This window comes from Sceloporus undulatus, chromosome 2 (assembly GCF_019175285.1).
Source record: "Sceloporus undulatus isolate JIND9_A2432 ecotype Alabama chromosome 2, SceUnd_v1.1, whole genome shotgun sequence".
Taxonomy (NCBI): domain Eukaryota; kingdom Metazoa; phylum Chordata; class Lepidosauria; order Squamata; family Phrynosomatidae; genus Sceloporus; species Sceloporus undulatus.
In genome coordinates, this window is record NC_056523.1 from 35,652,771 (window position 1) to 35,675,838 (window position 23,068).

General features: G+C 41.8%; 1 protein-coding gene across 6 annotated transcripts in view; it reads right to left on the reverse strand.

Moving 5' to 3' along the window:
• MDFIC2 (MyoD family inhibitor domain containing 2) overlaps positions 1–23,068 on the reverse strand; it is a 235,576-nt gene that overhangs the window by 39,107 nt on the left and 173,401 nt on the right. For all 6 annotated transcript variants that reach the window (XM_042453547.1, XM_042453548.1, XM_042453549.1 and 3 more), the window contains one exon: positions 1,400–1,438. In XM_042453547.1, the coding sequence (XP_042309481.1) occupies positions 1,400–1,438 (39 nt within the window). The remainder of the gene's footprint in view (positions 1–1,399; positions 1,439–23,068) is intronic.

Here is a 23,068-nt window from a genome sequence, read left to right on the forward strand (position 1 = left end):
GTGATGTGGCAGCTAAAAAGGCCAATGCTATTTTAGGCTGCATCAATAGAAGTATAGTGTCTAGATCAAGAGAAGTAATAGTGCCACTGTATTCTGCTCTGGTCAGGCCCCACCTAGAATATTGTGTCCAGTTCTGGGCGCCACAATTCAGAAAGGACATTGAGAAACTGGAGCGTGTCCAAAGGAGGGCGACAAAAATGGTGAAAGGTCTGGAAACCTTGCCCTATGAGGAACGACTTAGGGAGCTGGGGATGTTTAGCCTGGAGAAAAGAAGGTTAAGAGGTGATATGATCGCCCTGTTTAAATATTTGAAGGGATGTCATATTGAAGAGGGAGCAAGCTTGTTTTCTGCTGCTCCAGAGAACAGGACCCGGAACAATGGATGCAAGCTGCAGGAAAAGAGATTCCACCTGAACATTAGGAGGAACTTCCTGACAGTTAGGGCTGTTCGACAATGGAATGCACTCCCTCGGAGGGTGATAGAGTCTCCTTCCTTGGAGGTCTTTAAACAGAGGCTGGATGGCCATCTGTCAGGGATGATTTGATTTGGATTTCCTGCATGGCAGGGAGTTGGACTGGATGGCCCTAGTGGTCTCTTCCAACTCTATGATTCTATGATTCTATGACCCACTCACCCCGGCTACATCCCTGCTCTCTAAGCAGTTGGTTCTACTGTTGAGCTTCTCTCATTGTGAAGAAATTACTTTGGTTGTTCAACTGAACTCTATTTGCTTTAACTTAAAACCATTAGACTTAGTTGTACCCTCTAAGGCAGACGTGAACAAGCCTGTAACCTCCTTTTCATAGCAGCCCTTGAGATATTTCAAGAGTTCAATCATGTCACCCCTCAATCTTTTATCCACCAAGCTGAACATGCCCAGCTCCTTCAACCTCTCCTATGTTTTGTTCTCCATACCTCTTATCTTCCTTGTTGTTCTTCTCTGAACTTGTTCCAACTTGTCTCTATCCTTCTTAAAATGTCACACCCTGGACTGAACGGAGATGAAGCATGACAAAGCAGAATATAGCAGGACTATTACTTCCCTCTATTTGAAAACTATGCTTGATTAGCAATAGCTGACTAATAATAAAGACTGGCTTCAGATCTATTGTGTGCAATTTGCAAATGTGCATATTTTTCTATATTGTGTATGTGTGAGAGAGGGTGGGGAGAACAAGAGAGAGAGAACTTCATCACAAACATTGCAAAAGTATATTTTGCGGTATACATGTCTTCCAGTTTCTGTTTTAGTTTGTGCATTTGTATTCACATTGAATATGATCTAAACATTTTTTTTTGCCCTCCCCTAATAGTATGTAATGCCATTTGCCTCCTATAAAATTGCAACACATGTGAAATATATACTCAAAATAACTGTATATTAAAATCTCTACTTACTTGGGTCTCCAAGAGGTTGGGATATAGGGCTGGTTAATCCTTTGGATGAAGGTGCAAGCGACCAAAAAGAAAAGGAAATAATTTTATTAGATAGCTTTAAAAGAATACACACTGAAGTATTTGACTTAATCAAACACCTAAAAAGACAGGGAAGCTGAAATGTAAAGCAAAAGCTAAACATACCAGTTGCCCAGAACCTTAGATTATTCCACTGGAAGAAACTAAAGAAAATTAGTAAGTCTTGCAAGAGATGGATATCCCCACATCCGTCTGTGGGTGGGCCATCTGTGGATACACATCAACCTGTAGAAGAGCATAGCTTCATGGAGACCAAGCACAACTTCCCAGCATCATAGCCATGCACATTATTGGTTTGACTGACACTGACCACTTTCTTTATCTTCTGCAGTGTCCCACAGAACTGGGGTCCTTTACTGTGCAGGAAAAAGATAGCTGTTGTGACATCATAAAAACATGGCAGTTGCATAGCCCCTCCTCCATAATATCACTTGAACATGCATTATGTGAAATCTAGAATATCCATTAGCTTAATAGAGTTTTGAACAGCTCTTCACATGTTCTGTCATATCTACAGCGCTATATAAATAAAGCATAATAATAATAATGAAAGGCAAATACTTCTGTGTGGCAACATTACAGCAAATGCACATCAGCCTTTGCTGTTTCCTTTTTCTGTAGATGTATTGTCAACTTTATTTATTTGTGGCAACATACTTCCACCTCCAATTTTAGAGTTTCCAAATAAAACCATAGAGCTAGCTAAGTTCTTCCATTTTATCTGGAAGAGGAAATGAACCTAGGCACTTTGGCAGCTTTAGATCTGTCTTGGTCCTCAGTGTATCCAAATGCTGATCATATGTAGAGTAATTATGACTTAATTTTTTGCTTTCTGGTGTACATTTTTAGCAATTGATGCATTCCAGATCTTACTGCAGCCACAAAGAGACTTCACATAAGCACCATTTTATTCCACAAACACACAGGGCCACATAGGAAAGGAAGGATTAACAGCTTCATCACAGCATTCTGCCAGTTCTGTTGCTGTAGTACATGAAAATGCTGGGCTCCCCAGGTCAAGGAGTCAGGTTCTTCTTTGGGAACAATGCTACCACTTAAAAGGGCAGGCTTTTATTAATATTTCCATGAAGGAAATGTGGGGGGAAATAGATAGGAAACAGACAAAGAGTAAGAGCTGCTGCTGGAAATCCCACCTGGAAGCTGAAGAACACTGAAATGGGAAGCTGTGGTTCACAGTGTAGATTGTTCATCAAAACAATATTTCTTTGTGGCCTTTGCTTCTTCACCAAATCACTGAAGTTTCCCCTTATGCTCTCATTCTCTTGAACATATGTGTTCAAGCGTGAGCATATGTTATAACTAACCCAAAAATTCACAAGCACAAATTTTCATCTAGAAATCCAGGGAGCATGATATGACGAAACTTGAGGATGGTTTCAGAAGCAAGCAGAAAAATTTCATGCAAGGTTTGTGGAGGACTCTGTCTTGCCAAGTCTCTTTTTTATTTTGAGGCAGTACCATAGCACCCATCAGGAATTCACATCTACTATTCTCTTTTAAAATACCTTGGGTATCAGCCAGTGTGTGATACAAGAGACCAAGAGAATCCCTGCATGGCCATGGAAACTCACTGGGTGAGCAGGGACAAGTCAAATTCTTTCAGCCTCAGAGGAAGGCAAAGACAAACTACCTCTGAACAAATATTGCCAAGAAAACCCTGTGATAGGTTTGCTTTAGGCTCACCATAAGTCAGAAATGACTTGGGGTCACACAATACCAAAGCATTACTCCAGTATATTCTTTGTTGTAGTTCTTCCAAAATCTTTCAGAACAATATCTAGGGCATTTTTAATAAAATAAACTAGTAGTAGATTGTAAAACTCTGCCACTGAATTTCACCCAGTTTCTCATTTTTCCACTGGATTTAGCATTCTATTTGTTCCACATTAAATCATAAGATTTTTTTTTTACAAACAGAAACTTGTGCGAATGTGTGAATTTTTGTACATGTTTTCTATTGTATGTTGTTCCCTTTTGATTTATGTATTTATGCATGTTTTCAAACATACACTCTGAAATGCATTGCAAATCTTGGAAATGTGAATATTTGCAAAGTAAGATATATTTCTTTCTGCTGGGAGTACAGGGAGAGAGGTATTCCTGCATCAAAATATGAACCCTAGATGTTTCTTGCTGAGCTTTAGAAAAAAAGATTGCTACTGATTCCTTATACATCGGGGGGGGGGGGGGGGGGGGGGGAGGCTTCTCTCTATCCCATCACCATCACAAGTACAGTTGGTGGGGAAGTGAGAAAGGGCCTTTTGCATGGCTGCCCCTAGACTCTGGAACTCCCTGCCCAGGGAGATCAGAATAGCCCTTTCCTTGATGGCCTTCCACCAACAAACAAAAACTTTCCTTTTCAGACAGTCATTCAAAACATCCAAAACAGAAAGTTTTTAAAGAATAGCCTGGGGTGTTATATTGTTTTAATGTATTTTACACATTTTTTATCTTTTTGATGTTTTTGCTATTTTACCTTTGAATCTGTTTTAATTATTGTACTAATTTAATTTGGTTTTAATGTACTATTTTTGTATGTTTTTAATTGTATTATTTTTAATGTTGTAAGCTGGCCTGAGTCCCAGTCCTGGGAGAAGGGCAGGATATAAATAAATATAGTAATAATAATAATAATAATAATAATAATAATAATAATAATAATAATAATAATAATTCAGAAGATTGGGTACTGGAGGTTTTTGGCATATCAGAACTATGCCCATTCATTGTCATATTAATATGTTATGTGGTTGCTTTGTTGTTTCTTTCAGATTCTAGATTATGGCTGGTGAAGTAGCAAGTCTTGATCTGTAGCAATAGCATGATATATTATATGTCATGCCAAGTCCACAGTGGTAATTTCAGATCCCACCTAAGCCTGAATGATCTGGCTGCGGTTGAGTGGCTGGAAAGGAGAGGCCTTCACCAGCATGGCCTGCTGCCTATGTTATTTGGGGAGTGCATGGTACTTCTACCACACATTTTGGTCTTTCACCTGGGAGGCAATGATCCAGGTTTGTTGAAAGGCAAGGCCCTGGTTATCTGAGACATTCATGACATGGAGGTCACACAGTCAAAATAGCCTGGGATTCCCATATTGTGGTCTGCCATTTCTTCCCAACAGACATGGCAAGGAGAAGGAGACCCTTGGTGCATCTGGAGAAGGATGAATAATGACATTTGAAATGGTTGGGTCACTTTTTGCCACATTCTTTGATAGTTTTTCATAAGCCTGAGTGCTACAGAATTAATGGCATTTACATATCAGAGGCAGGTAATCTGTTGTTTTTCAGAGATCTGCAACATGGAGTGAGGATTCTTTTGGCCTGCCTGGTGGGGGATAGGGGCTATGTTGTTGTCTGACCTTTACCTGTGGACATTAATAGGAAGAGTGAAATAGGAATTTGGTTAACAACTATGGTGCCCATTCATTGAAGAGAAGGAACTGTCTCTCTAGGTCATGAGACCAGGGCAGTGGGGAGAATTCCTTGGGATATGGCCTGTGAGCTGAGACCTCACTTTAATTCATGTGACTTGGGGGAGGACTTCTTGCGTTGGCCTTCCAGTAGTGGGGTGTCTGGGGAGCAACCAAGCTTTTGGGTTCTCCTGGGGACTCAGGTGTTTCTCCCAGGGAAAGCTGGAGTGGAGGTCTAGCTGAGATCACCTCCTCATTTAATTCTATGCTAGGTTGCCCTCCTCTTTTGTATCACACAGGGATTAAAGGTTAAATAGATTAATAGTTATAATAAAGTTGCCCTTTTCATTCAACGCAACCAACCTCAGTTGTCTGCTCCTTTATTTCCACAGTTGGTCAGGAAGGTAACTATGTTGTTTTGCTGCTATACTTTGCCAGTATGGGCATATTTTGAACTCTGAAAATACAAGATGACTGAGTATCCTATTTTCATCCAGTTGATGTAAGTCTGAGAAACTATGCTGCTGCAAGTTTTACAGATAAATGTTCTTTCCTTTTGTCTTCAATAGAAAAGAGTAGTTGAACAGTCATTAAAATGTATCTCATGGGATACAGCATCAGTTTTCAAAAGGAAGAAAATGTATAATAATAATTGTGACAATAGTTTTCAACATGTTTCTCATTATCAACTTTGTTGGAAACTCAGGGTTTTTAGACTGCGAAATTGAGGAATCCCTTTTATCTGTCTCTTGCAACCTAATCCTCCATTAGGCTACATTGGGATTGTTGGCATGTGTGACTTTTGTCTTCTACACAGGAAGAAAAACTCTGGTTCATGTGAATGCCTTGTTAAAGTCTGTTGAGGATTAAGGGGTATGGCAGTTTTCATGTTGTATTCCTTTACTAGGGATTTTACATTAAGGATTTTTTTTTATGGGAGGTCTTTGCAATATTTTTCAAGTAGTGATTGTTTCCCATTTACACCCCTTTCCTTTGTTTCCTTTGTTTTTCTGAAACAGGCAGGGTCATATTCCATCCACCTTCACTTTTTGTTCCTATTTAGGAAAATACTAGGTAGATCAACAGTAGAGAAAGCAAAGATAGATAGCAACCAAGATAAGAAACGGAAAGAAATGTCATTGTTTAGTCTCTGATATGTGAAGTGTTCAGTGCTAACATTTGATGCTCAGCATCTCCATTAAGAATCTTGAGATTTAACACAACACATCTAAAAAGCAACCCTTTGTACTTGAAATGGGCTGTTGATAAAAATGGCAGGTCTTCAACAAAAGGCAGATTTGGTTATTTCAGCTCCTAAGCAGAAGGTTGGGAAGTCTTTGAAAATTCTTTTTTATTTAATAGGTGCACACAGTCCCGTACTTAAGACCACATACATTCCTAGATCTGTGAAGTCTATGTGAACTAAACTCTTAAGCACCACATAAAAATATATGGCTGTGTAGGAGAAAAGGTATCCAGATTATGTGGAATGTTTTATGGCCCAGAGTACTTCCTCCATTCTAGTGTTTTGAGGAAAGAAAAACATGTTTGAGTGTATTGCTTTTGTCTCAAAAGCAACTATCAACAGAGATTGCTTTCTCCATGGATCAGAATTCAAGCATCTTATGAGCATCCATTTTCACCAATCTTCCATGTATTTTGAAGTAATCTAAGACCAACATAATCGCCTTTGCTAATTCTGTAACCAAGGGTGCTTTTCAGTAAGAGCTGCTTCAGACATGAAAAAAGAGCAGTTTTGGTTTTGTCACAAAATATAAGCACATTATTATTATTATTATTATTATTATTATTATTATTATTTATGTACTGAATTTATACTCCACCTTTCTCCTCAAAATGGGGTTCAAGGCAGTTTACAATAATTCAGAAAAGATGCCACTAAAACATTAATTTATAAATGTTAAAAGGGAATTAAACATCAGAATTATGAAAAACGTGTTTTAAAAAGTTAAAACATTTAAACCCTATTTAAAAAATCATGTCAATAAAAGATTTTTTTAAAGTTTAAAACAGCGCACCACTTGCATACACTCCATAATTAAAATTAGAATTTAAAGTTCAAACGCCTGGCTAAATAAACATGTCTTCACCTGTTGGTAGAAAGAGAGCAGAGAGGGGGTCAGCCAGGCCTCCTGAGGGAGGGAGTTTCACAGTTTAAGAGCAGCCATAGAGAAGGCTGTCTTCAAGTCCTCACCAGCTGCACCTGCAGAGGTGGTGGACCCAAGAGAAAGTCTTCCTCTGAAGATTTTAGTGCTTGAGCTGGCTTATACAAGGAGATACATAGGGAACACAAACCGGCACTTTGTGCCAGCCTGTGGGCGAAGTCATGGCGTAGCGTCTGAATGCTGGATGTCTTGACTCTGCCCCCATCGTGTCATGACACCATGCAACCTTCTACATGGCATGCAGCGTCATGACGCGAATCTCATGCAGCACCCAAACGGTGAAGCACAGAAGAGGCATCATCATGTTACCCTATCGCAGCTATGACATCCCTTCCAGGGAGTGAAAAAGAAGCCCCTTTTCAGAGCCTCTTTTTGCTCCCTACAGAGGCCACAGCCTATATCCGGGGCAAAAAGGAGTGGTGTCTTGCCACTCCTTTTTGTGTACAGCCCCACATTCTTTCAAATAAATAAAAAAACTGAATGGCAGCAATCCCAGCAACTTTGCTGGTTTCACCAAATGATACATATGGTGCTAATGCACACCTTTGGTGCGCATGCTTAACTTTCATACATATTCATGTAAAACATCTACAGTGTACATATAGACTTGGGTGTGAAGTTGCTCTAATGTTCATGCAAAGAGGAGACAATTTCTGCTAATGCCCTCTTCCCCTTTCTGAACCATGCACTACATCCAACACCATTCCCAAGGGATTCCAACCCTGAAGAGAAATGTGAGTTTGGGGTGGGATTGGTGGGCTCAAATAAGAAAGACACACCCCATTCTCTGAATTTGAACTGAATAGGAACAGAGAATATAGAATATGAATATGAACTGTGACTATGGAAAAGAGGTAGGAGCTTATCCATCTTATGTTAAATGCCCATGTGTTTTGCATGCAACAACAGTATGTGCTTGATATTATTTGTACCAAGAATGTTTCCTGTGATGCTTTTCTCTAGTGGTGTACCAATAAGAAATATAAACTAGACAATGAGATGCCTTCGCATTTCAGTCATAAAGAATTCCTCACTTGAAAGAATGAATATTGTTATTTGGCTACAGAGGTAAGATGTGGAACATTATATATATATATATTGCTTTGTATCCAGTTAGCCTCAACTACATTTCTGTGTCATAAATTAGAGTTCCAGCTCTTGAATCTTTAACCTGCAAAAATGGTGTGGGTTGAGAATATAAAATATATAATATAGTTTCCCCCAGCAACTAAATCTATACTCAAGAACAGGTTAGGTGATTTATATTTATTAGGAATCTTAAGGGACCATCAAAAGGGGCATTTATTTGTTAGTGAAATATCAATTAAGATAATATGCAAACTAATACAGTAATCAAATAGACCTGATGGATAACATAACCTCTCCCTCCCCCCAACCCCAGTTGAACAGGCATGCTAACAAATCTATTTGATCAATATATGGAATGTAAAAAAAGAAAAGACAAGATTGACTGATGAATAAAATGAAACTGACACAAATAGGCTGACAGCCAGTTTCAAGTCTCTTTAGGGCAAATGCAATTAACTTAGAATAATAGACTCAAATTTGATGGTTAGAAATGCATTTTTATTAACAATCACAGCCTGAATCATTATGTGTGTGCTTATGAATAAAATTGTACTTATATTTAGCGTGTGTGTGTGTGTGTGTGTACATATATCTAAGCATATATTAAGAAAAGAGAAGCAAAATATAATATTTTTTCAGCATCACATTTTAAAAAAAACACCTGAAGGGATTTTAAATAACAATGCACATACAACACATCTGTAAATAAACCAAGTCTACAGGTATCCTGGGAAGAGATACATAGCAAAGATCACCAGTTCCTCACACCCAGCAAGTCCTCAAACCTCTGAGCCTTTTGGGATATAGATCTGCAATCAGGGATTTTTACCAATTTCATTCTGAAGAAGAGAAGTCATTACTAGAAAACTATGCTCATTCTCTTTAGTTTAATAGCTTTTTAAAACGATTCATTTAGAGAAGAAAAAAGATTAACACTTTATTTACCAAGCATTTTAGTTCTGCTAGAAATGAAATTATTTAGAAATTTGTAAGCTGTATCTTAAGCCATGGTTTGGTTTTTTAAAATATAAAAATAGTTTCCAACCTGTTTTCTGTGGCTTATGTTAATGCCCCCCACTCCATTTTAGCAAATAATTTATGAGGTTTAAAAGAAACAAAACAAAGGATTGACAGGTGAGAGGGCAAAAAGGGAAAGATATAGAGGATGTGAGCCAAAGATCATAATGCTGAAGTCCAAGTGATCTGGAGCATAAAAGGGAATGTTCCAAATTTCCACATTAGCTTGCAGAAAGAGCTACTCGTGGAAATTGCTCTCACTTCAGTTTTCACAAGCCAGCAGCTTAGAAGGAACAAGTATCTGTGCTGGAAAGGGAAGGGCTACAAAGTTGAGAATAAGACCTCGGCAAGACCTAGGCCTCAGACTGTTTGATTCTAAGACCCATGGAGAGCTGAATGTCAGTACAAGTGGGCCAGAAGCAGGCATTGGCCCAAAAGGGATGGGACTAGATGAATGTATCCAGCCTCAGATACAATGGAAGTGAGAGCATAGTCAAAACTAGGGATAAGTAAAAATTTCATTTTGTTTGATAAGAAAATTCCAAAATGCAAAATTTCTTCTTACATTTGATGGTGAGAACAGTTTTATTTTATGAAACACAGAGAGATGGAAAATTAAAGTCAAATTTACATATGTGGGCAGAGGCCTATGAATACACAGCACTTCAAAACCCATATTTGAATCTTTTTGCATTCACAGAGTCCTAGAGTTGGAAGAGATCCCCAAGGTCATCACTCCAAATTTCTGCCATGCAGTAAGACACAATCAAACCACTCCTGACAAATGGCTATCCAGCATCTGTTTTAAAAACCTCTAAAAATGAAGACTCCACTGCTCTCCTAGGTACTATGTTCCACTGTCAAATAGCTCTTACCATCAGGAAATTCTTCTTTATGTTTAGGTGGAATCTTTTTTGCCATAGCTTGAATCCATTGCTCTGTGTCCTAGTCTCTGCAGCAGCAGAAAACAAGATTGGTCCATCCTCAATATGACATTCCTTCAAATATTTAAACATGACTATTGTGTCACACCTTAACCTTCTCTTCCCTAAGCTAAACATACCCAATTCCCCAAGTCGCTTGTCATAAGGCTTGGTTTCCAGACTATTCACCATTTTGGTCACCATCCTCTGAACATACTCCAGCTTGTTGATTTCCCTCTTGAACTGTGTCACCCAGAACTGTACACAGATGAGGGCTACTATTACTTTCTTAGATATAGTTTTGCTTGTGATGCTGAATGAGAATTGCTGCCTCATTTCACTCTCAGGATCTTCACACCTATGTGACAGTCAGGTATACTGTGATCCTTCCCATACTGGGAAATGCTGTACTGATTGAATTTCTCCAAAGCAGATGAATGGGTATTAGATCATTTTTTTAGGTAAGAAACAAAATTTATGAAAATGTACATAGTTTTCATAAAAATTAACAGAAATAACAGGGCAGAGGCAGCAAATTTATGCATTAATCCATGCTTAAACAAATCAGGCAAAGGACAAGTTTCAGAACAGTAATCAAAGACAAGAAGAACCAGGATAGGCTCAAAACATTTTGCTACTGGAAATGAAGGCTATCTGTATCTTCTAATCTTCTATTGTGCTCTGTGGCTATCACAGTCACAGAGGACCACTGTTACAGCTAGTCATTAGCAGCCCTTGGAGAAATGTCTGTGATGAACATGGATCACCACAGTTTTCAATTCAATTAGAAATTTTAAAAACTTGTAGTTCTATTAGAAAAGGCTGAACTACTCAACACCTTCTTTGCTTCAGTCATCTCACAAAAGAAAAAGGGTGCTCAACCTGAGGAAAATGGAGCAGAGAACACAATGTGCAAATGCAGCACAGAATAAGTAAAGAGGAAGTACAGGAATACCTAGTTAATCTAAATGTACTTAAGTCTCCAGGAACAGATGAACTACATCCAAGGGTATTAAAAGAACTGGCAAATATAACCTCAGAGCCACTAGCAATAAGCTTTGATAACTTCTAGAGAACAGGAAAATTCCCAGCAGACTGGAGGAGGGCAAATGTTGTCCCCATGTTAAAAAAGGGAGAAAAAGAGGATCTCAACAATTACTGCCCAGTTAGTCAATAGCAGGAAAGATTCTATAGCAGATCATTAAACAGAGACTCTGTGATCATTTAGAAGGGAATGCCATAATCACAAAATGTCAACATGGGTTTCTGAGAAACAAGTAATGCCAGACTAATCTGATCTCTCTTTTTTAAATATAAAATTACCAGCTTGGTAGATGAAGGGAATGCTGTAGATATAGCATATCTTTATTTCAGCCATGCCTTTGACAAGGTCCCCAATTATATTCTTTCAAACAGGCTAGTAAAATGTGGGCTAGACAATGAAACTGTTAGGTGGATTTGTAACTGGTTGACTGGACAAACCCAAAAGGTGTTTAGCAATGGCTCCTGTTCATCTTGGAGAGAAGTGACTAGTGGGGTGCCACAGGGTTCTGACCTGGGCCCAGTGCTATTCAAAATCTTTATCAGTGACTTGGATGAAAGAGTATGCTTATCAAATTTGCAGATGATACCAAATTAGGAGGAGTAGCTAATACCTCAGAGGAGAGAATCAAAATTCAAAATGACCTTAAAAGGTTAGAAAGCTGGGCCAAAACTAACAAAATGAATTTCAACACGGCAAAAACCTGGAATACACAGATATAGACTGGGGGACACATGACTTGACAATAGAACATATAAAAAGGATCTAGGAGTCATAGTAGACCACAGGTTGAACATGAGTCAACAGTGTGATACATCTGCTAAAAAAGCTTCAAAAGGAGTATAGTTTCTAGACTGAGGGAAGTAATAATACTACTTTTTACTTTGGTCAGGCCTCACCTGAGATATTTTGTCCAATTCTGGATACCACCATTCAAAAATAATGTTGACAAGCTGGAGCATGTCCAGCGGAGGATGACTAAAATGGTGAAAGGTCTAGAAACCATGCCCTATAAAGAACAACTCAGGGAGTTGGGCATATTCAGCCTGAAGAAGAGAAGCTTAAGAGGTGATATGATAGGTTTGTTTAAATATTTGAAGAGATGTCATATTGAGGATGGATCAAGCTTGTTTTCTGCTGCTCCAGAGATTAGGACATGAACAATGGATACAAGGTACAGGAAAAGAGATACCACTTAAACATTAGGAGGAACTTCCTGACAGTAGGAGCTGTTTGGTGGTGGAACACATGCCCTCAGACTGTGGTGGAGCCTCCTTCTTTAGAGGTTTTTAAACAGAGGCCGGATGACCATCTGTCAGGGGTGCTTTGATTGTGTGTTCCTGCATGGCAGAGGTTTGGATGGGATGGCCCATGAGGTATCTTCCAACTCTATGAATCTATGAGTACATTAATATTTTTCTACTGTGTATCACTAACATGTATAAAAAGGCAAGTTTATCATTTTAAATAAACCTGTAGTTCATCTAACCAGTAGCCAACCTGAAGATTAACTTCCAAAATGCTGTCATCCAGTTTTTCACACTGAGAAAACTGCCTTTGCATGCCCTGCACCTGTCCCAAATTAAAGCACACAGCCCCAAAGTGGCGGCCTTCAGCCACCCCTTCTTCAGCCAGATCGGAGATGTGGCAATCGCACACAATGGCCCTGATCCAGCCTTTCCAGGGTACAAAAAGAAGGCACAAAAAGCGGCTCCTTTTTGTGCCCTGGGAAGAGTGTCATAGCAGCAGTGCTGCAGCACCACAGCGCTCTTTCGGTGCTGTGTCATATGGATGCAGCACTGGAGGAGCACTATGATGTCGCATGCTGTGTGAAATGGCACACAGCATCTTGGCGCCATGGGAGTGGACTCAGTTCATGCATCATGTGGATGCGATGCCCCAACTGCACTCCAGGATGGCCTTAATGGCCAATCTGAACGGGGCCTAATCCTCTGTCATTCCACTTTTTCATCTGCTTTTAAAATGCTCAAGTTTCTCTCTTCTCCTTCCACTTTTACCCTTGTCCTCACCCTACTTCAGTTGCTGAAAACTGAGTTTAAAGTATAAGAGTAGTTTGCACCCAGTTAACTCAGCAAGATGGACAAGACAAAAGAGGGCAGATTTGTGCTATTCCCACTAGGCTCAGAAAATGAAAACTATTGCAGCCTTTCCTAGCTTGTCTGCTCTTCCTCACTAACAAATTTTGTCTTCTTGATCATACTGTGAAGTTGCTTGGCCACACATGCCCTGCTTTTTATCAGTGAACTGTTAATGGGTATGTCTTTGCTTCTGTGTTTCCTACAGATAATATGCATAAATAGATGTCTTTTGCCAAAATATTTTTATTGCTAACATTTTTTTAAAGGCTATGATTTATTCCTTCAAGTAAGGCAAGATTGATTTTGAGACTGGCTTGCATATTATGGTTAAAGTAAGGGAGAAAGACCGACATGTCTATTTGATTACACTATCAAATAATTCAAAAGAAAAAATGTGGTATAGCCAACATAGAGCAAGGTGCTTCACATCTGTAATTCAGATACCATAATTCCCCCACCCCATTTCAACCCCTCAGACATTTTTCCACCATCCAAGCTAAATGGTTTCCTAAATAAGCAAGATACCAGGTGTTCCTGCAGTAGGAATGGAAAGAAATTAAAAAACTTAATGTAGGAAATTGGTAATCTCAACTCATCAGTGCCAGCTATCTGCATTTCTTTCCATATGGAAAGGAGTCCAAAGTCAGAGATGGGGCAACACATTTTCAGAAGTGTTGCTTGGCACTTAAGGGGCCTGTTTACATTCTTCATTTCTTTTTTTTAAAAAATCTAAAGAGATATCAGACAGCCTATTTCCTTCTCTCTCTTCACTTGAACATGATGAAAATGAGAGTAATTTTGATAGTTACTTAATTATGTTATGTAAGACAAGGATAAGGTTCTAAAGTGATGATTCCACCTATGTGTAAAGGACATGATTAAAGACTCCAGGATAGCTGGGAGAGGGACGACAGTAAAGGAGAAGGAATCTATGAGGCTGCTGCTTATGCTATGACAAGAATGAGGACAACAGAGAAAAGAAAACTGCATTGCATGTGCATATGCTAATTTTGATGTATAGATGCTCATTTGAAAATAATTGCTATAACTAAATAGAAATTCAGAATATTGGACCATCTTAACTATGACCAGACAACCTATATATTCACTCAGTCTGATGGCAGAGATGTTCAGCATAGATGAGCAATCTCCGTGTTCCTGCTCTCCCGCACTCATTGCTCTTTATATTGGATTGGCATTTCAGCCTCATCAAATAGAGGTTGACTGTTATCTGTGGAGTGTGGAATGGTTTGAGTGTTGGACTAAGACTCTGCAAGACCTGGATTCAAATGTACAGCCAAGGAAACCCATCTGGCAACCTTGGGCAAGTCACACTTTCTCAGTCTCAGGTAATGGCAAATCTACTCTGAACAAATCTTGCCAAGAAAATCTCGTGAAAGGGTCACCTTTGGGTCACCATAAATCAGAAATAACTTGAAGGCACACTATAAAAAATGGTCATCTGAAAAGCAGGATATGTGTCCATCCTCAGAGTAAGCAGCATTTTGTTTCTCAATCACTCTAGCTATGTTGCTGCCATGTCTGCCTCTGCCACTATTCTATTTGTTGTCATAGTGCTGCTTCTGCTACTGCCTCACCATCCCCTGAGCTGGCAATTGTCAAGTTCTAAATAAGAGCTGGTCCAGGAAAAGGATGCATGAATAGCCACAGAATAATCTACTCCAAGTCTTGAGAACACAAAGCAAAGCAAAAGATTATCTTTTCCTCACCAGAGAATCTCTGTAATATATGTGGCTTCATGTGTTCTTATGGACAGAAGGCAGACTGCTGTGATCACTTGATTCAATGGCTAAATAATACAAAGCATGGAAATTTATCCAGTAATTCTTGAAGTAGAGGGAATTAACATCCCTTAGTGCATCAGTGAACAATGTCAAGCCCAAAGAGTCAATGCAAGGCCAATTCTGCAATCCCCTATTTAGTGCTCAATCCCTTTCTCACTGAAGTGAAAGGGGGGAGCTCTGCTGTTGACTTTGATGGAAGCAGGATCAAGCCCTTTCTTTGCGAGCATGACACCAAATGTGGTGTTATGAAGAATGATTATATTTAAAATAGCTATGATGTAATATCAATGTCAATTCCATTATTTTAACAGATGTAAATTTGCTCTGCTCTTGAACTCTGGTGAATTTTGATGGCAATATTAAAGAGATACTATTAAAACTACTTAAAAGATCTATTTGTTTGAGAGAAAGAGTGGTGGGGGAGAGAGAATATGTGTATGCTGGGGCGGGGGGGGGGGGGGGGGGGGGGAGATTATTTGTATGGGGGGGCGGGGGGGGGGGAGTGAGGAGAGAACTTACTTCAAATTGCTTCCTTATTCACTTGCACCCATTATTTATTTGAAAAGCTACTTGATATTAATATGCAGCTCAAAAAAGAAAGAAAGAGCAGAGATATGTGATCTTATGAATGCACAAATATGTCCTTCTTTAGGATTATAGGGTTTGTGATTATTCTCACATCATTTAATGTATCTTGTCTTCCTTGGAATTTAGGATTTTATGCATTTAGGGTTTCATACCACTCTGGACTCACCACAATACTGTTTCCTCATCTTAGTATAAAGCATCTTCATGCCTTAGCACCCCCAAATGTCCCACCACTACTGAATGCCACCCCCATCCTATCTTCATTTCTCACATCACCCATGACACAGTCTGTCTCTAAGGCAGTGTGGAAAATTAAAATGGCTGGCTGCTGCTGTCAATTTTCTTTGTTATTGTTAGTTGCAACTCTGGTTTGAAGAAACCTTATCATTGGGCTTTCTTGGGAAGATTTATTTGGAAGAGCTTTGCTATTGCCTTTCTCTGCAGATGAGAGAGTGTGACTTGCCCAAGGTCACCTGGTGAATTTCCATGGCTTAGTGGGGATTTGAACTCTGCTCTCCCAGAATCATAACCCACCACTTAGATCACTACACAACACTGGCTCTGTCACTTCTGTGGAAGTTCACAAATATATGAGAGGGCTCAAATGAAGGGAGTTTGCTGACAGTCCACTCAGATCTAGAACTGGTTTAGTTTCTGTTACTGGGGTTATGACTTCTTGGATTAACTTCAGCATGCCATGTTAACTTACTGGTATGATTTGAGACACAGATACACAGAGCCTCAATTATGTTTTGCTAGAATTGATTTCTGAATTTAGCTGGGGAACATGTGAAAGACATACAGATCCCTGAGATGCAATGTCATTATTGTTATGTGCCTTCAAGTAATTTCTGACTTATGGCAACCCTAAGGCAAACCTATCATGGGGTTTTCTTGGCAAGATTTGTTCAGAGGCGGTATAATAAATAATAAAATTTTTATTTGTATACCGCTCTTCCAGAGATCAGGGCGGTGAACAACACAATAAAATCAATACATCAAGATATACATATTAAAAACAAATTAAAAACCCATCAGCCAACCAACTTGCCAACAAAAGAGGGAGGAAGGCGAACTGGAGCTTCATTCGGGGAATGCAGCTTGAAATAAGAAGGTTTTTAAATCCCTTCTAAACTGAGCCAGGGAGGTGGCCGAGCGGAGCTCTGTGGGCAGCGTGTTCCAAAGGGCCGGGGCAGCGATGGAATACGTCCTCCTCGTTGTGGAGGTAAGTCTGGCCCCTGGAACCCTAAGTAATTGCTGCCCAGACGTTCTGAGTGTGCGGGGTGGAATGTATGGGGAGAGGCGGTCCTTCAGGTATCCTGGGCCCAAGCCATGTAGGGCTTTATAGGTAATCACCAACACCTTATACTGTGCCCGGAAGTGGATAGGCAGCCAATGCAGGTCTCTTAGCACAGGTGTAATATGGCTGGCCCTGGAGGTACCAGTGACCAGTCTGGCTGCCATATTCTGTACCAGCTGTAGCTTCCGGGTATGGCATAAGGGTTGCCCCATGTAGAGCGCATTGCAGAAATCCAATCTAGAGGTTACCAGAGCATGTACCACCGTTTCAAGGTCCCTCTGGGCCAGGTATGGGCGCAGCTGGCGAATAAGCCGAAGCTGATAACAGGTGCTCTTGACCGTCGCACTCACCTGAGATGTAAGGTGGAGCGACGAGTCAAGAAGCACCCCCAGACTGCGCACGGAGTCCTTCACAGGAAGCGTGATCCTGTTCAGGACAGGCGGAACCACCACCACTCCTGGACCAGGGGAACCTATCACAAGTACCTCCGTTTTCTCTGGATTCAGACTGAGTCGGTTTTCCCTCATCCAGCCCATTACTGACTCCAAACAGGCCACGAGAGGAGAGACGCCATCCTCGGTCACTGCATCAGTCGGAGACATAGATGTTTATCACACTATGCTCTTAAAGAGGTACTATTCCAGTGTGACTCCTCTAGCTGCCTCCTGTTGCATGCTGGGATTGGCAGTTTTAAGGAGGGGTATTTAGAATTCTCAGGCAGAGAAGTTCAGCTCCTTAAAACTGCCAATCCCAGCATGCAACAGGAGGCTGCTAGAGGAGTCACACTGGAATAGTAGCTCTTTAAGAGCATAGTGTGATAAACATCATAGAGAAGACTATTTGGGTGTCATCAGCATACTGATAACCCTGCGCCCCATGCCTCTGGATGATCTCTCCCAGCGGTTTCATGTAAATGTTAAATAGCATGGGAGACAGAATGGCTCCTTGAGGGACTCCAGTTGTAAGGGCCCTCTTATCGGAGCATACGTCTCCCAGCTGCACCACTTGGAACCTCCCAGAGAGGTAGGACCGGAACCACTGGAGCGCAGTGCCCCCGATTCCCACCTCTGCCAGGCGCTCCAGAAGGATACCATGGTCTATGGTATCGAAAGCCACTGAGATGTCCAAGAGCACCAACAGGGACACGCTTCCCCTGTCGATGCCCAGACGGAGATCATCGACCAAGGCGACCATGGCTGTCTCAACCCCGTAACCCGCCCAAAAGCCAGTTTGAAATGGGTCCAGATAATCCATTTTGTCCAAGACCGATTGAAGCTGGATTTCAACCGCCCTCTCGATCACCTTCCCCAAGAATGGCAGCAGCGAGACTGGCCGATAATTACTATGTACCAGGGGGTCGAGGGAGGGCTTTTTTAGTAGAGGTTTTACGATGGCCAATTTCAGATCAGATGGAAATTGCCCTTCCCTCAAAGGTGTATTAATAATCCGGCGTAACAGAGACGTTACTGCCGGTCCCCCCTGAGCCACTAGCCATGAGGGACAGGGATCGAGAGAGCAGGTTGTCTTCCGAACACTTCCAAGGATCTTGTCCACATCATCAGTACTTACCAACTCAAACTGATCCAGTTTAATGGAGTCCACGGAGGCTCTGGATGCCTTTACCCTAGGTTCTGCTCTAATGCCGGCGTTAAGACCTTCGCTTATCCGAGAGGTTTTATCCGCGAAGAAGTTATTAAAATGGTCGCAGCAGGCCTTAGAAGGTTCAAGGATCTGATTCGGGGCAGGAGGGAGCTGAGTTAGCTCCCTGACTACCCTGAACAACTCTGCTGGACGCGACTCCGCGGACGCGACAAAAGCAGCATAGAACGAGTTCTTAGCTGCTTGTATCGCCTCTCCGTAGTCCTCTAACAGTTGGTCTAGGAGAGCCTTGTCGTCTAAGTGAAGGTGTTTCCGCCAGCGGTACTCTAGCCGTCGCCCGGAGATCTTCCGTATACTAGGGCTTACATTTGGAGGCGGGCCTGAGAGGGCGCTTGGGTGCGATACTGTGTATAGCCCTAGAGAGACCGGTATTTCAAATACCAGTCAGGGCATCAACAGAGTCGCCGTCACTTCCAACCATGTGTCCCTCTAGGGCTTCCTGGAACCTTTTGGGTTCCATCAGCCTTCGAGGGTGGACCATCCTAATAGGTCCGCCACCCCCCGGGGGGATCTGGGTAGAGACCTTGATTTTTGCCTCCACCAGGAAGTGATCCGTCCATGACAGGGGGGAAATATTAGTTATTTCTGCCCACGGATTTTCCGCATCCGAACAAAAGACCAAATCAAGTGTATTACCCGCAAAATGCGTTGGACCCGAAATCAGCTGGGACAGGCCCATGGCCACCATGGTATCCATGAATTCCCGAGCCGCACCGGATGAAACATAGCTGGCCGTGAGGGAGATGTTGAAGTCACCCAGGACAAGTAGCCTGGGCGACTCCAGCATCAACTCCGTGACCAGCTGTGTCAGCTCGTTAAGGGAGTCCATTAGCGCACGGGGTGGCCGATACACCAACAGAATCCCTAGACTGTCCCTAGCCTTTAGGGTCAGGTAAATACACTCGATAAAGGAAGTCTGTCGGATGTGGTTCCTGGTGAGAGACAAGGTGTTCCTATGTATCAAGGCCACACCCCCCTCCCACCTAACCTGGGCTGGTCCTTCACCGAGAACCCAGCAGGCAGGGCCTGTGCCCACACAGCACCCCCCTCAGGCCCAAGCCAGGTCTCGGTAATGCAAGCCAGGTCGCAATTACTGTCCTCCAACAGATCATGGAGGATGTGGGACTTGTTGTTAATCGACCTGGCATTGCACAGGAGCAGCGACAGGGTTTGTGGCACGGTTGGAGTGACCCTCAGGTCCCTTTGGTTGGGAGGGGGACAGGAAGGAGAGATAGATATGACGCATCGATCTCGCCTTCCCCTGTAACGCAAGTCCCTTCTCCCACCGCCATACCTCCCCTTGCCCCACACTACCTCAATGGGAGCTCCGCTCATGCCGATGCTATCCCCCTCCTCCCCAGCCCAAGCATCCCCCGCATCCATAACCTCCTCCCTCCCTTCCCCAGCAATTGAAAGAGCAGAGGTTAGCCACTTCAGGCATCCCCTGCTCTAAGGCTGACATCCACACAGCCTCTGCTGATCTTTGCGCCGCCAAAGATGCGCAAATGTCCTGCAAACAGTCCGTGGGTGGCCTCCCTGGGGCGGTGCGCAGTTGCGCACCTCCAACACCCCAGAGAGAGCCGCCCAGCAGCAGCAACGCGGCCCCTGGCCCAAAGTCCGGCAGGAGAAGGAGGCGTGGTGAAGGAGGAGTCCAGGCAGCTGGTTTTCAGCGTGTCGCTGTCACCGACACGCCCCTCGCTCCACCTTCCCCCCAGCTATCCCCAGTCTGGTCCTCCGGAGCTGCCTTGGAGCCGCTGTAAAGCACTTACAGGAGTCCTGCAAACAGTCCATAGGCGGCCTCCCTGGGGTGGTGCGCAGTTGCGCACCTCCGACACCCCAGAGAGAGCCGCCCGGCAGCAGCAACGCGGCCCCTGGCTTAAAGGTATGCCATTGCCTTCCCCTAAGGCTGAAAGAATGTGATTTTCCCAAGGTCACTTAGTGGGTTTCATGGCTGAGCTGGAAATTAAATCCTGGTTTCCAGAGTCATAGTTCAACACTCAAATTACTATACTATGTGGCACTAGGGACACATAATTTCCAAAGTACAGTGGGCCCTTCCCTTATGTGGAGAATCCATTCCAGATCCCACCATGAAAGGGGAATTCTGCGTATTCTCGAGTCCCTTACAAAAGAATGGGGCTTGTAAAGGTGTTTCAATTTTTTAGCCTGAAAGAATCCTTTCCAAGTCAAAGAATGACCTCAGGATGAAGGAGTGCTTATTTGTTCTGAGCTGCAAGCAGCTTAACTGAAGAATTCAATTCAGGTTTTATGTTGGGAAAGTTCCAAACAATCATTACAGAGGTTAATACATCCTCTAGCCAGTTTGGACAAAAAGCCAGAATCAAGTCAGCAAATTGATTTGGGGGAGAGGGGGCAATCAAACCTTATTGTTCATCAGAAACCTGAAAAAGTTGTCTTGCCAATATCCAGATCCCTTAGATGCAGATTTTCTCATAGCTTAATGGACTAGCTGACAGCAGGCCTGCGAATAACAAGTGTATCTATCTCCTAGTCCATTACCATGGGGTATTGGTGGAAGTAGGTATCTTCCCATTAACAAAGCACATTGTGCACAGGTACAAAATATCAATATGGGAAATGGAAAAAAAATAAAAGTATTGCATTAGTGTCAAAACTTGGACTTCTGGAGAAATCTGAGAAAAGCAATGTAAAGTAGAACAATCAGAACAAAAGTAGTCATATTTATTATTAATTTCTGTTAGGAAAAACAGCAGCTTAAAGATGCAATTCACAGGATAGTCTTGATTTATTTATTTATTAAATCCTATATTTTAAGTGGTGATGGTAATATTTATCTACCTCACTCAGCCATCAAGACCTAAAACTTTTACTGTTATCATTTTATTATTTCTACCAAACCATCAATGTGTATTGCACCTTATAGAACTTATAAACACAGATCCTATCTTCTAAAGCACTTACAAGGCAGACTAGGAAGTAGGGAACAAAAGAATGAGTCACAAGCCCTTTCTAAAATTGTAGGAGTGATGAATACTGAATGTTTTCTTGTTTGGTTATTTCACATTTAAGCTGCCAAATAGCCAGAGTTCTTTGGGGGAGGCAAAATGTACATTACATTAAAAATATAAAATACAAACACCTAATCAATAGCTGACGAAGACACATAACAAAACCACTAAAAAAACCAGAAGAAAAGAATAAAAACAGTGCAGCATTTGAATCCTAAGCAAAACTAGAAGAAAGATTTTTTAAAGTTTAAGATCTAGAACTTGGGGATCCATAGCTGTGCTTCATGGGATTTATGAACCAGGATGGAAAAAATGTGACCTCCTCTTGGATTTCCTTTCTGCTTTTTGGGATTTTTTTTCCTGTCACAGTAAATTTTAAGGTAAAAAAATTAGTTGTTTGATATACATATTGTCATTGTTTTTTTTTAAAAAAAAATCCTGACCAATCTGTTTGAAAGAAATCAATTGCCAGTACAAAAATATACACTGAATACAAAATTTGATGTATATGTGTTTATACGCATTTTTCTGGGAAGGATTTGTGGCCCTCCAAATAGGTTAAGAATCACTTATCTAGAAGTACTAAAAAGGTTCATTTCATAGAATCACAGATTTGGAGGTATGCTTCTTGGCCATTTAGTCTAAGGCAGCATCCACAATGCAGAAATAATTCAGTTTGACATGGCTTTAAGTGATATGGAATTGTAGTTTGTTGTTCAGTTGTAGAGCTCTCTGACAGAGGTCGAAAACACACTGCAGAAATAATCCAGTTTGAGAACACCAATGGTAGGAAATTCTGGGACATACAGAGGCAGTACAGACCGGCACTTTGTGCCAGCCTAACCGCGTACTAGGGCTGAATTAGGGCAGAGCATTCACATGCTCCAAGCCCTAGTTTTGCAACCCTGCCGCCATCATGGTGCACACCCGTCCACATGGTGTGTGCCATGATGATGTCTGTGGCACACAGCGCCCAAACAGCACTGGTTGGGTGTCATCATGGCACATGAGTGCACCTATGACAGCCCTTCCAGGAAGCTGCTCAGAGCAGCTTCTTTTAGGGAGCAGGTCAGTGCCACAGCATGCAGCTGCTGTGGCACCAACCCAGGGCAGGAAGGGTTAGTTTCCAGACACCCATCTGTACTGCCCCACAGCCTTCTCTGCCAGAAAGCTCTGGTGCCACAATAAATTATAATTCCTAGGATTCCCTAGCACTGAGCCAGGACATTTAAAGTGATCTCAAAACGGATTATTTCTGCAGTGTGTTTTCGACCACAGCCTATGTAAATAATCCTTAGCTACATAGTAGAAGTGCTACAGAACTCTCCTAGTGAAGTGTAAAAATGCATATCAGGAACACTGGTAAGAGCAGGGGTAGGCAATCTTTTTGAGCCGGGGGCCGGGTTGCTGTCCCTCAGACAACTGGGGGGCCGAAGCCAAAAAATAAATAATTAAAT